Here is a 12030-nt window from a genome sequence, read left to right on the forward strand (position 1 = left end):
AACAATGAACAGAATTCAACCTTTTACTCTATTCCCCTAGACCAGAGCTGCACTCAGGGTTTGCATTCCTGACAATGTAGACAGTAAGCTGCCTTTCCCTTCCAGGCTCTGGTAATTGTTGTACCTTCAAGGTGTTTCTAGGACCTTGTGGTAACAGCCCAATTATATAAGTGCCTTCATATATGATTTTGCTCGATACGCAATTAATAGCTACTGAGCTTCCAGAAATTTAAGAATTGTTTTCTAAATTTTAAAAATATTGCCTCTGCAACCAAACAGAATACTTCCAATTTGATGATGTTATAGCTACAAAGTCCATGATCCCAGGGAGGGCATCAGGAGGGCTGCTGCTTACGGAGATGACCGTGTCAGTGTGATGTGTCTCACAAGACAATTCTTGACAGCACTTCTGTTTTTTCTTTCATTAAAAGTTAGTTGCTGGGCTTTTATGTATCTCTATTGTTATTTTTATTAGAATTGCTTTTATAGAAGCCACTGTAGAACATCAAAAAGAAGTTATAAGGGTATTGAGAGAAGATCTGAGAAGAAATCAACAGGCTCAAGATACCTCAAGTAAGTACAAAATGCTGATATTTCCAGATCCTGTCCATTTTACTTCTCAATGAACTTACCCATTTTGAGGACTACTATTATATATGTGACACTCAAGAGTAAGCCTAGGTTAATCACTAATTTAGAAAAAAGTGCTTTTAAAATGAATTCATTGCATCTGTATTTACCCTGTGACATCTCCTTAATATTACTACATTGTTAACTGTTTATCCATTATAAATTCTTGAAAATATGAATTTGACCTTTGTATTATCAGATCTTTACATATTAGTGAAGACACCTTCAGTACTAAAAAAGAATGACTGTCAAGGTAGAAGTACCCTTCCCAATAAAAATCTAAACACGTCTTTATAGAGTTTTATAATATGTATAGTAAAAATATAATCAGTACACTATATAAATAAGTAAATATTATCCTACTTATTCTTCATACCGAAAATACAGAATTGATGCTTACTTATAAACTCTTTGAAATTTATTGTGGGTACAGTTGTCAAATTTTATGATCAAGTTTCTGCATATACATTCCTCAAACTATACCTTGCTCCGTACCTGCGTCTCTTGTTTCTTCTTCCAGGATAGAATGCTGAACAGTAGTACAATACTTGGGGCAGCTTAGTGTAAGGGAACAAGCATTGAACTAAAAGTCAGAGGCAGGTCTTTCAACCGATTGCCCTCACTCAGTGACTGTGAGGAATCACGGGGCCAACACCTGGCCTTCTGGCATATATGTTACACTTGTTGTAAAGACCACACTAAAAGCAGTGTGCGAAAGCACACTGAAAATTCTAAATGTCAAGCAAATGTGAGGTGATATTTGTGTACATTGTTGTCCACTTATTTTAAAAAGAAATTAGAAATAGTGTGAAAGATGTTGTCTAGTACATATTTAGATTGAATGTCCCTGGTGTTCATTGAAGTTCCTACCTGGAAAACTTCGAGGGATAAAAATAGAACCAAGGACTTCTTGTTTGTACATTAGGGTCAGGATAGTGGTGCTTGATTTGTAAGTGATTTCCAGGTGCACACTGCACCTGAATTCAAAATAATTCAAAAGAAAGTAAACACTGCCCTGGCCGGTTGGCTCAGCGGTAGAGCGTCGGCCTAGTGTGCGGAGGACTCGGGTTCGATTCCCGGTCAGGGCACACAGGAGAAGCGCCCATTTGCTTCTCCACCCCTCCGCCACGCTTTCCTCTCTGCTTCTCTCTTCCCCTCCCGCAGCCAAGGCTCCATTGGAGCAAAGATGGCCCGAGCGCTGGGGATGGCTCTGTGGCCTCTGCCCCAGGCGCTAGAGTGGCTCTGGTCGCAACATGGTGATGCCCAGGATGGGCAGAGCGTCGCCCCAAGGTGGGCGTGCCGGGTGGATCCCGGTCGGGCGCATGCGGGGGTCTGTCTGACTGTCTCTCCCTGTTTCCAGCCTCAGAAAAATGAAAAAAAAAAAAAAGAAAGTAAACACTGTCTTCACCACACCTTACCCTTGTTTTATAAATTGTCGGTGATTTAGTGGACTATTCAACATTATAAACTCCTCACATTTTTATGCAATTGTACCTAAAATTTACAAAATAATTTCTTATGCTATTTTATACATATAGGGCAGAATATATCATAATATATGCTTTCATGTCATTCTAAGGTTTGCTTAGTTAACAAGGATGTGCTGATATTTGTAGTGCGCTGAGTGGCTGGGGTGGACCACACACACACACTTCCTGTGTTAGAAGAGAAGCCCTTCAGGTGATTCCACTAACGTAGAAGATAGGTCAGTGAAAGACAGCTCTAACTAGAGAGGGTTACTACTGCCACGGTCATGCTAAAGGATCTTAGCAGGGTCATGTAGTGGAATTGGTGGGTAGAGAATAGCAGGAAGGATTCTAGAGAGACTAGAATTGATGTGGAATAGGCATTGGAAGTCAGGTAGAAAGGGAAATTCAAAGATGATTTCATGGGGAATGGTAGTGACGTGTATTGGGTTTTATAGTGACTTATTGCACCTAGTAGTGTTTCCTTTATTTTGAACTATGGAGATAATTAAAATGATTACCTATCTATTATGTGCCTCCCACAGTTGTATTTGAAGATAATGATACTCAACCTTTAAACAAACCTCTAACCTGTGGGGGTGGCAGTGGCATTGTACAAAACACAAAAGCTCTTATTTTGAAAAGTGAATATGTACGAATGAAAAAGGAAATTTCTAAGTTGAAGCAGCAAAATGAACAACTAATAAAGCAAAAGAATGAACTGTTAAGGTAAGATCTGCTTACATGATACAGAAATTATGCTTATGACTGTTATGTGGGGGGAGGATAATATATACACGTACACAGATATTTTTTGCAGTTAGCAACCCTTCACACATCTGGGGGAAACAATTTTTAGTGGTCATGTAATGTGTCTTTTTAAAAAGGAATAAGAATATGGTAGCACTGTTCCAGATGTTTTTTATCTATCAGCTGACCTATTTTTGATTAAGGCTAGAACTAGGATATAAACAGAGATCGTTGAGGGGCAGCTTAATGTACCACAAGTCCATATACCAAAGTCAATGAGGCTTTACTCAAAAGAGAACTTCTTAAGTCCATTATTGGTGTAGCCTATTTTCTTTTACTTTATTAGCAGTTCTAACAAACTTAATTATTTGGCTTCTATCAAAGATTAAAATCTTGTGCTAGTCTCTACTAATGATATAGTAGAAGCAAAAGGCATTAAGCAAATAATTATACAGATAACTAATTCCTTGTGATAAGTGCTATTAAACAATAAAAACAAATGGAACATTATGAAAGGTTGTAACAGAGGGATCAAACCTTATCTAAGCGTGTGGAGGGGTGGTGATCAAGACCACTAATCTATAAGTAGATCTGAAAATGAGTACAAGCCAGGCTAAATGAAAGGAGAGACAAGGAAGCCTTCTGGGCCCAGGGGACAGCACATGCACGGGGCTGTGAGTCAGGAGGATAGCCAGTGGGTAGGACTGAAAGACATCCATTGTGGCCAGAGCACAAGAATGAGACTAATGCAAGATGAGATGCCACAGGTAACTGGTCCAGACTCCACAGGCCCTTCTCCACAGAGCCTTCTGAGGAAGTGGGGGGGGGGGGGGTGCCCTAAATGTAATGGGCAGATTACCTCCACTGGAGGATTTTAAGGTGGGGCCTGGTGAGATCAGATAGCATCTCTGGCTACTAGAGCAGTATCAGGGACCCCAGTTTAGGGATCTTATGTGTTGTAGTCGAGGCCAAAAATAAAATAAAGAATAGTGACAATGGGGAATAAAGATACAGAGATTAATTTGAGAAATAAGTGTAAGGTTGCATCAACAGACGTGGCTGACTGAAAAGATAAAGGGAGCAGGGCCTCTAGAATCACTTCCATGTTTCCCTGTGGAGAGATTTTATAAATGCTGTGGTGTTTCCTGAAAGAAGCAAGGTGAACTAATCCAGAAAAGCACAGGGTAATATTTTAAAATAACAAAGGTACATTAAAGATTCATCAATCCAGAGGACTAATTTATCAATAGCAAAATCACTCTGGATAGCTTTGATTCATTTGAAAACCGAGTCTCACGCTCTGGGCTTTCTTTTCCAGACTCCATGATCACAGAGATTAACTAATTTATATTGACCTCATTTTCTGAACTTTGGAAATAGACCATACAGGAAGAAGAATGTTGAAATTAAAATATAAATATGATAAAATAGTAAATTATGTGTTATGTATATTTTACCATAATTTTTAAAAACTGTTTATGTGAACACATTGCAGGAAATGAGTATTCTTAGTCTCCTTTCTCCCTTTCTCCCTCCCCTCCCCCAATTTAAGCAATAATCATCATCTTCCCAAAGAGGTTTTCAAAGACCTAACTTGTAAGAATTCTCCAAAGTCCCTTAAACTGATAAAAACAGCTTCTGAAAAGAGACAACACACGCCCTCTCAGTGCACGGAACGGAATTTAGAAGATCCTGCGCCAAAGGACTCACCAAAGTCTTGCTTTTTTGACAGCCGGTCGAAGTCTCTTCCAGCACCACGTCCACTTCGCTATTTTGATAACTCAATGTTAGGCCTTTGTCCAGGTGGGTGAATATATACTGGTTACTGGGAAATTAGGGGCTAACAGTGGGAACTTATCTTTAATATGTGGCCCCACCAGGTAAGTTTAGACAAGAGAAGAGGTAGGTGAGCAAGTGACAGGCACAGACTGTGTGCTATGTCTGTGTGACAGTGTCTCCAAAGCACAGCACTGAAGTCCAGTCACTTCTTTCCCCAACTGAAGACTATCTGCCCCTTAGCCCCTCAAGCTTTTCCTCAGGTGAGACTGGCAACTCTCAAGCACACAGATACTACCCAATAAACAAAGCATTTACTGAAAAAGACTGTCATCAATTAAATGGGCCAGTATTCTCAAAGCATTATATTCATAGACTTGTATCATTTACTTATTAATTCATTTAATGAACAGAAGGTTTTGATGAACTGTGTGTCACCTGTTAGACCCCAGTGGTACAATGATGAGCAGAGCCAACGTGGTCCCTGTCCTGCTGGAGCTTACAGTCTAATAGGAGGTGTAGTTGGTAATGAAGTAATCTTAAAATGGTCAAATTCTAGAGTGCCAAAGGCTTATAATAGGTTTTGTTCTAGAAATAAGTCTTCCTTGACAAAGGGAACTGAGATCTAAGAGGTTAATGTGAGTTAACAAAGAGGGGAGGGAAAAGCACTCAGGCAGGTAGAACCGTGATGGCCCCAGGGTAGGAGGGACTGTAGCCAGGGAAGGGTTAAGAAATAGTGGTGCAGCCAGAGCATCGTTGACACAGGCCTTTGTAGATGAAGTCAAGGCAGTCCGGGAAGCTGGAGAGAGAGAGAGAAGGGCCAAGCCTGGGGGCTTTGTAGACCATAGAATGGAATTTTCACTTTTTCCTGAAAGCATGTGAGAAAGACTTTGAAAGATTTTCAGTAAGGGAAGAGGAACATAATGGTTATACACTTTGAAAACATGACTTCCTCTGTGGGGTAACCGACAATAAGAATAACAGTTTATGACAGTTGCCTAAGCAAGAGTGACAATCGCCTGGATTTGGGCAGGTGCTGCAGAGACAGCAGTAGACGGATGGGAGAGATTCAGGAGTAATCAGCAGTGCTGGGGGCCTGGCTGGCTGGAGCGGGGCAGTGTCAGGGACCACCCCAGCTCCACAGGGGCCATATACAGGTGAGGGTCATCGCAAGAGGAGCTCTGAAATGGTGCGTTGCTTGTGGTCTTTCTCAACACATACCATTTACTGTGCCCAGATGTGTATGACCTGAGCCCTTTGGGACAGTGTGTCTGCCTGCCTGAAATACACTATTGTACCCTTTAGATGTAGACATCTAAAGCAACAAAATTATACACTAAGAAAGGCACCTGTCAAGGCATCTTAAAGCCCTGACCAAAGGTTGCCAGGGTCGATAAGAGCTCTACTATGTGACAAGGAAGAAATCAGTCTATTCTCATCAGCTGCACATCAAAATTCAATTAAGCCAGTGGTCTGAAAGTGCTCTTGGGAGTGTTATAAGGCACAAAACATTTTGAATTTATTTTTAAACTATTCACTTCAAAACAATTCAAAAAAAAATTAACTAGTCACTTCATGGCATAGTATTTTTTACAAACATTTAAGGAACTTCCATTAGCTAGCACGTAAATGGAACTTTTGCTGTATACATACACATCATTTTAGAAGACTGAAAACAGAAAATTTTATAACCACCTTTTTTTGTTTTATCTAGATAGTATCAGAAGTACAGACATAATATGAATTAATCCAACTACAAATAAAACTGTTTAAGGTTACAATATAAATATAGGAATCTCTCTGGGACTGTTTTTCAGGGAAATGAACAAAAGAGTTGGCTAACATATAAACCGAAAACATGGCCAATTCAGAATTAAAGGAATTAATTCTGATTCAAATCAGTTAAATATCAGTCTAAAAAAATTGTCAGTTTTTAATTTCAATTATAAAAGGGAATCTAAATTATCTCAAGAGCTTAACATAATTGGCAAGACCAGTTATGCTAGGGTTATGGTTAACCCTTGAACAATGTTGGGGGTTGCGCGCTGACAGCCCTGCACGTTCAAAAATGCACATCCATCTTTTGCCTCCCCCAGAAACTTAGCTATAAATAGCCTCGTGTTGACTGGAAGCCTCACTGATAGACAATTAATGTATATTATGTATGTTATATGTATTGTATACTGTACTCTTACAATAAACTAAAGAAAATGCTAAGAAAATCATAAAGTACCTTATAGTATTACTGAAATAAATCCACATGTAAGTAAGTGTTCATGTGCAGTTAAATCCTGTTATTCAAAAGTCAACTGTACTTTATAAATATAATAATTTGAAAATGTATACAGTTAGTAAACAAATAGATGCACCTGAGATGCTTTCAATGGCTCAAAGTTCTTTAAAGATGTCTAAATATTCTCTGAAATACTATTTTAGTGCACTAAATATTGGACAAAAGAAAATCAAACTCAATCCATGTTTGATTCACTTTGAATCTCAAATTTATGAATTCAAATAAGATTTTATCACTTTTTGGTTTTATTGGCAACACGATTTTTCTCACAATTCATTTTATGAGAAAATGGGGAATAAACTCCATCTCTGATGAGGTGAAATGTACCTTTTTTAACGAGCAAACATGAGGAAGTTAATGCTCACATTGCCATGTGTTACTTTCATATCTCTACTGTCTTAACATCCTTTGCACTTCCAGTTGTATTTGTTTTTTGTTTATTTTTTAATAAAATTGCTTTTGTTTTAATTTTTTCCCCCTCAGAAGAACCAACTGCTGGAGCAGAGAATGTGGATCCTCAGTCACGTGCTTGTCAAGCCTTCTCAGAAAAAGACCTGCCCGAGTGCAAGATTCAGTAGACTCCTCTGTCACTCACTGGGCCCAGCTCTGCTCTCCTTGGTTGTTCTTTATGTGTCTAACCCTGGCAATTATGTCACAGTCCAACTTAATTTCAAGTCAGTTTTCAATTTTGCCACTAGAATTGAAAGGTGAAAGACAGATTAATACATTCTGGTAACTTAGAATGTTAGTAGCAATATTGTCTTCTTGAATGTGGTAAAGCTTCAGAAGTTGAATTGTCTTGTTTATTTATATATTTTTAAAATAATAAAATTATTGAAAGAAATTATGTTAAATTGTATCTATTTTTATTACTAAAGTTATCCACATGTGACTTAACAAAATTTTAAACTGCTTGTTTACTACCTTGAATATTCAATAAAATTTTTTTTATGATGTGTCATCTTTTTAATGTATTGCTAGATCCGGTTTGCTAATATAAGGTCTACCGGAAAGTTCTGTCCGTTTTTGGAATAAAACAAAATACAAATTTTTCCTACTGTTAATAAACTTTATTAAATATTTCCACACCAATCCTATCTTCTGAATATGGTTTGCTGGGCTGAATTAAGCCTTTCTGCGATCTCCAGTGTTGTCAGAAAAGGATCTACTCCAACATGGTCTTAACAACATCGTCATCAATCAAAGATGGTCGCCCAGAACGTGGCTTATCAGAAAGGTTGAAATCACCTGTTTCGAATTTTTTGAACCATCTTCTGCATGTCCTATCAGAAACTACCTTCACCAAACACTTTCAATAAATTTCTACATGCTTCTGTAGCATTTCTTCCTTGTTGACATAAAAATACAGCGGCGTAAATGAACTTTATCAGTAGCCATGGGTACACTATCGCTTCACACAGACTAATGTGAATCAACTTTGTTTTAGTTAATTTGCTACGTCAGTATGTATACATTAAGTGATAAAAATAGGCACACATGCGCCAAATAAACGTGCTTACGTGTCAAAACTTGATAGAAACAGACAGAACTTTCCGGTAGACCTTATATTTTGTTGAGGATTTTAGCATCTGTGTTCATCAGGGATATTGGGCTATGATTTTCTCTCTTTCTTTGTAGTATCTCTGTCTGGTTTTGGAATTAGGATAATGTTCATTCATAAAATGAGCTTGGTAGTCTTACCTCATCTTGAGTTTTTTGGAATAGTTCAAGGATAGGAGTTGTTTTAATACTTAAATAATACTGAATCACAATTCCTGTAATGTTGTCTAATGATTTCTTAGTGGGGTACTCAGGGTATATTTGATTCTTTTGTTTGCTGACATTTAGAATTTTGCTATAACAATACACACGTGCTTTCTGGATATAAAGTGTTACAGGATAGTGAGTGCTCTACATGACCTCATTTTCTAGTCTTAATCTTCCGTTTATTACAGTAACTACAAAAGTTCTTTTCTGTTACCCACCCACCCTACTTCCTATACACTGTAAATTGGTTGGTTTGGATTGAATTTATACTCTAATACACTTCACTCCCAGCTGAAAGAACTTCATATATCATTTATTCTGCCTTTTTATTTTAGACATGAGTAAACAGCACCAGAGTTTCTATCAAAATAAAATATTCTGAACCTGGGACCCCAGACACATAAGGTGTCTATGAATGGGCTGCATGCAGTCTGCATAACCTCTGAAGAAAATAACTTGTGCATGGATTCATTTTTCTAAGATACTCAGGTTCATACTTATTATATTCTCAAAAGGGCTGTGTGGCTCTATAAGAGGTCAAGAACTATGATTTTAAAGAGTATCCAATATTTTATATTGCATGACTGAAAAAATCACATGAAACAGCAAGTTACATAAAGTTCAGGACAGTCATTTCAAGGTGTTTTTGGCTTTGTGGTATGATTCACTCAAGGGAAGAAACTATGGATTGCATCATAGCTGTTATTTTTAGTCTATGTATTGGATATTTTCCATTGACATACTATCGTAGGAATTCTCTAGGGCTAAGGAGAAATTGTCCCTTAAAATCCTTTTCCCCAGATCTGTACCTTAGGAGTGTTGTTTCACCTTTCCACCCAAACAAGATACTATAACAACTACAGATGTGATTCGTTACAATATCTGCTCTTCTACTGAATAAAAGTAATGCATAGAAGTAGGTAAGTATACCAGGGTAATAAAATTCCCTTAAGGCCTTAAAAATAAAATCAGTCATCAGCTATTCAAGCTAGTACTTAACTCTTGAATTTGGGTGGTTATTTCCTCGGATTTGGGAAGCTTTTGACCATTATTTTAAACGTTTTATACCCTTTTCCTCTTCTGGCAGTACCATTGTGCATATGTTGGTCCACTTGCTGATGTCCTATAAGTACTTTAGGCTCTTTGTTTCCCCTCTTGATAATTTTAAATTACCTGCCTTCAATTTTGTTGATTCTTCTTGATAAGTCTGCTGTTGAGCCTGATCAGGCAGTGGTGCAGTGGAGGCAGCGTCAGACTGGGACATGGAGGACCCAGGTTCGAAACCCCAAGGTCGCCAGTTTGAGCTCAGGCTCATCCAGCTTGAGCGCGGAGTCACTGGTTTGAGCATGGGATCATAGACATGACCCCATGGTCGCTAGCTTGAGCACAAAGGTCACTGGTTTGAGCAAGGGGTCACTCGCTCTGATGTAGCCCCCAGGTCAAGGTACATATGAGAAAGCAATCACTGAACAACGAAGGTGCTGCAACAAAGAATTGATGCTTCTCATTTCTCTCCCTGTCTGTCCTTATCTGTCCCTCTCTCTGACTGTCAAAAAAATTAAAAAAAAAAAAAAAAAGGTCTGCTGTTGAACTCCTGTAGTATATATTTTTCAGTTTCTTCAGCTCCAGAGTTTCTGCTTGTTTCTTTTTTATAGCTTCTATCTCTTTGTTAATATTATTTTGTTCATGCTTTATTTGCTTGGTTTCACTTAGTTTTCTGTGTCTCAGAACATTGAGGTTCTTTAAAACATTTTGAATTCTTTGTCAGGTAATTCATAGACCACCATTTCTTTAGAGTTGGTTTCTGGAGATTTATTTTGTTCCTTGTATTAGGCCATATTTCTCTGTTTCTTTGTGTATTTTATGCATTCAAAAAATTAGCTTCCTCCTCTATATGGACTGTTTCATAGAGGAGAAGCCCATCAGTCAGCCTGGTTAGAGATTCTGGGGCTTCTGAAACCTTTTGGGGAGGATGTGACTTGTCTGGGCTTGAGTGTATAGTTTGCCAATTAGGTTTGTCAGTTTCGTTTTCAGGAGCTCATAGTCTCTTGCTCCATGTCTGACTGCAGTACTGATGGTTCTTTGGTGCTGCACAAGGAAGTCACAACACTCCTGGACATCCAAAGTGCATCTGCTTCCCATCAGCACCCCACGTAAGGCAAGGCAGATACCAGTCCCTGGACAGCCCTCCAAACTGCTGCAACACCAGGCACACTGCTCTTCTCCCGCCCTCCCAAGGACAAAGCTGTCAGTTGGGTACTTTCTCTTGACTGTGTCTAGCCACACCAGCCTTGGTCTGGAGCACTACGGACCTTCTGGTTGTCAAGCTATGCCAGTTCCATCAACACTTCAAGTGAGATGAGCTGGGAATCAGTCACTTGGACAGCCTTACAAATTACTAGACCTTTATAACTTTACTTTCTTCTCCCCCTACTCCCCATGAAATCATGGGTACTGAGAAATCATGGCCAGGAGTTGAGCTGTGCTAGCTTGGGCCAGGGGGTGGTCACAGGTAAAGTGACAGCTCTTAACCTGTTTCAGTGTGGCTTTTCTCAGCTTTGTCCTCACCTAAGGTAATGCAACTTTTTTTTAAGCAAGATTGGGGACAGGTAGGAAGGGAGAGAGGGTCTGACCTGTGGTGGCGCAGTGGATAAAGCATCAACCTGGAACACTGAGGCTGCCAGTTTAAAACCCTGGGCTTGCCTGGTCAAGGCACATATAGGGGTTGATGTTTCCTGCTCCTCCCCCTTCTCTCTCTCTCTCTCTGTCCACTCTCTGAAAATGAATAAGTGAATAAATAAAAGGAATCTTTAAAAAAAAGAAAAGGGAGAGAGAAACTTCAACTCACAGTTGCATCATCTTAGTTGTTCATTGATTGCTTTCTCATATGTGCCTTGACTGAGGGGTTCCAGCCGAGCCAATGACCCCTTGCTCAAGCCAGCAACCTTGGGCTCAAACCAGTGACCTTGGGGTCATGTCTATGATCTCACACTGAAGCCAGCAACCCCATGCTACGCTGGTAAGCCCGTGCTCAAGCTAGCAACCTCTGGATTTTGAACCTGGGTCCTGAGCATCCCAGGTTGACACTCTATCCATTGTGCCACCACCTGTTCAGGCTGGTACTACAACTTCTTAACTGACTTATAAAGTTCTCACAAAGGTATTTTGGTCCACATATTGGTAAGTTTTAATGATCTGAGTTTTAATATTGTGACATGATTGTGAAGGAACAATGAAAATCAGCAATGGAAGGGGACACTGAATCAAGAAGACATAACAATTCTTAATATATATGCACCAAACAAAGGAGCACCAAAATATATAAGACAGCTACTTATTGATCTTAAA

The 12030-nt window shown here is 39.1% G+C and overlaps 1 protein-coding gene across 2 annotated transcripts in view; it reads left to right on the forward strand.

Annotated features, from left to right (window-relative positions):
• CENPE (centromere protein E) overlaps positions 1 to 7829 on the forward strand; it is a 65535-nt gene extending 57706 nt beyond the window's left edge. For both annotated transcript variants that reach the window (XM_066280982.1, XM_066280983.1), the window contains exons 41-44: positions 476 to 573; positions 2642 to 2825; positions 4399 to 4649; positions 7399 to 7829. In XM_066280982.1, coding sequence (XP_066137079.1) covers positions 476 to 573; positions 2642 to 2825; positions 4399 to 4649; positions 7399 to 7493 — 628 coding nt within the window. In that variant the 3' untranslated portion in view covers positions 7494 to 7829. The remainder of the gene's footprint in view (positions 1 to 475; positions 574 to 2641; positions 2826 to 4398; positions 4650 to 7398) is intronic.
• Positions 7830 to 12030: the final 4201 nt, after the last annotated feature.

The sequence above is a fragment of the Saccopteryx bilineata genome, chromosome 5, assembly GCF_036850765.1.
Source record: "Saccopteryx bilineata isolate mSacBil1 chromosome 5, mSacBil1_pri_phased_curated, whole genome shotgun sequence".
Lineage (NCBI taxonomy): Eukaryota > Metazoa > Chordata > Mammalia > Chiroptera > Emballonuridae > Saccopteryx > Saccopteryx bilineata.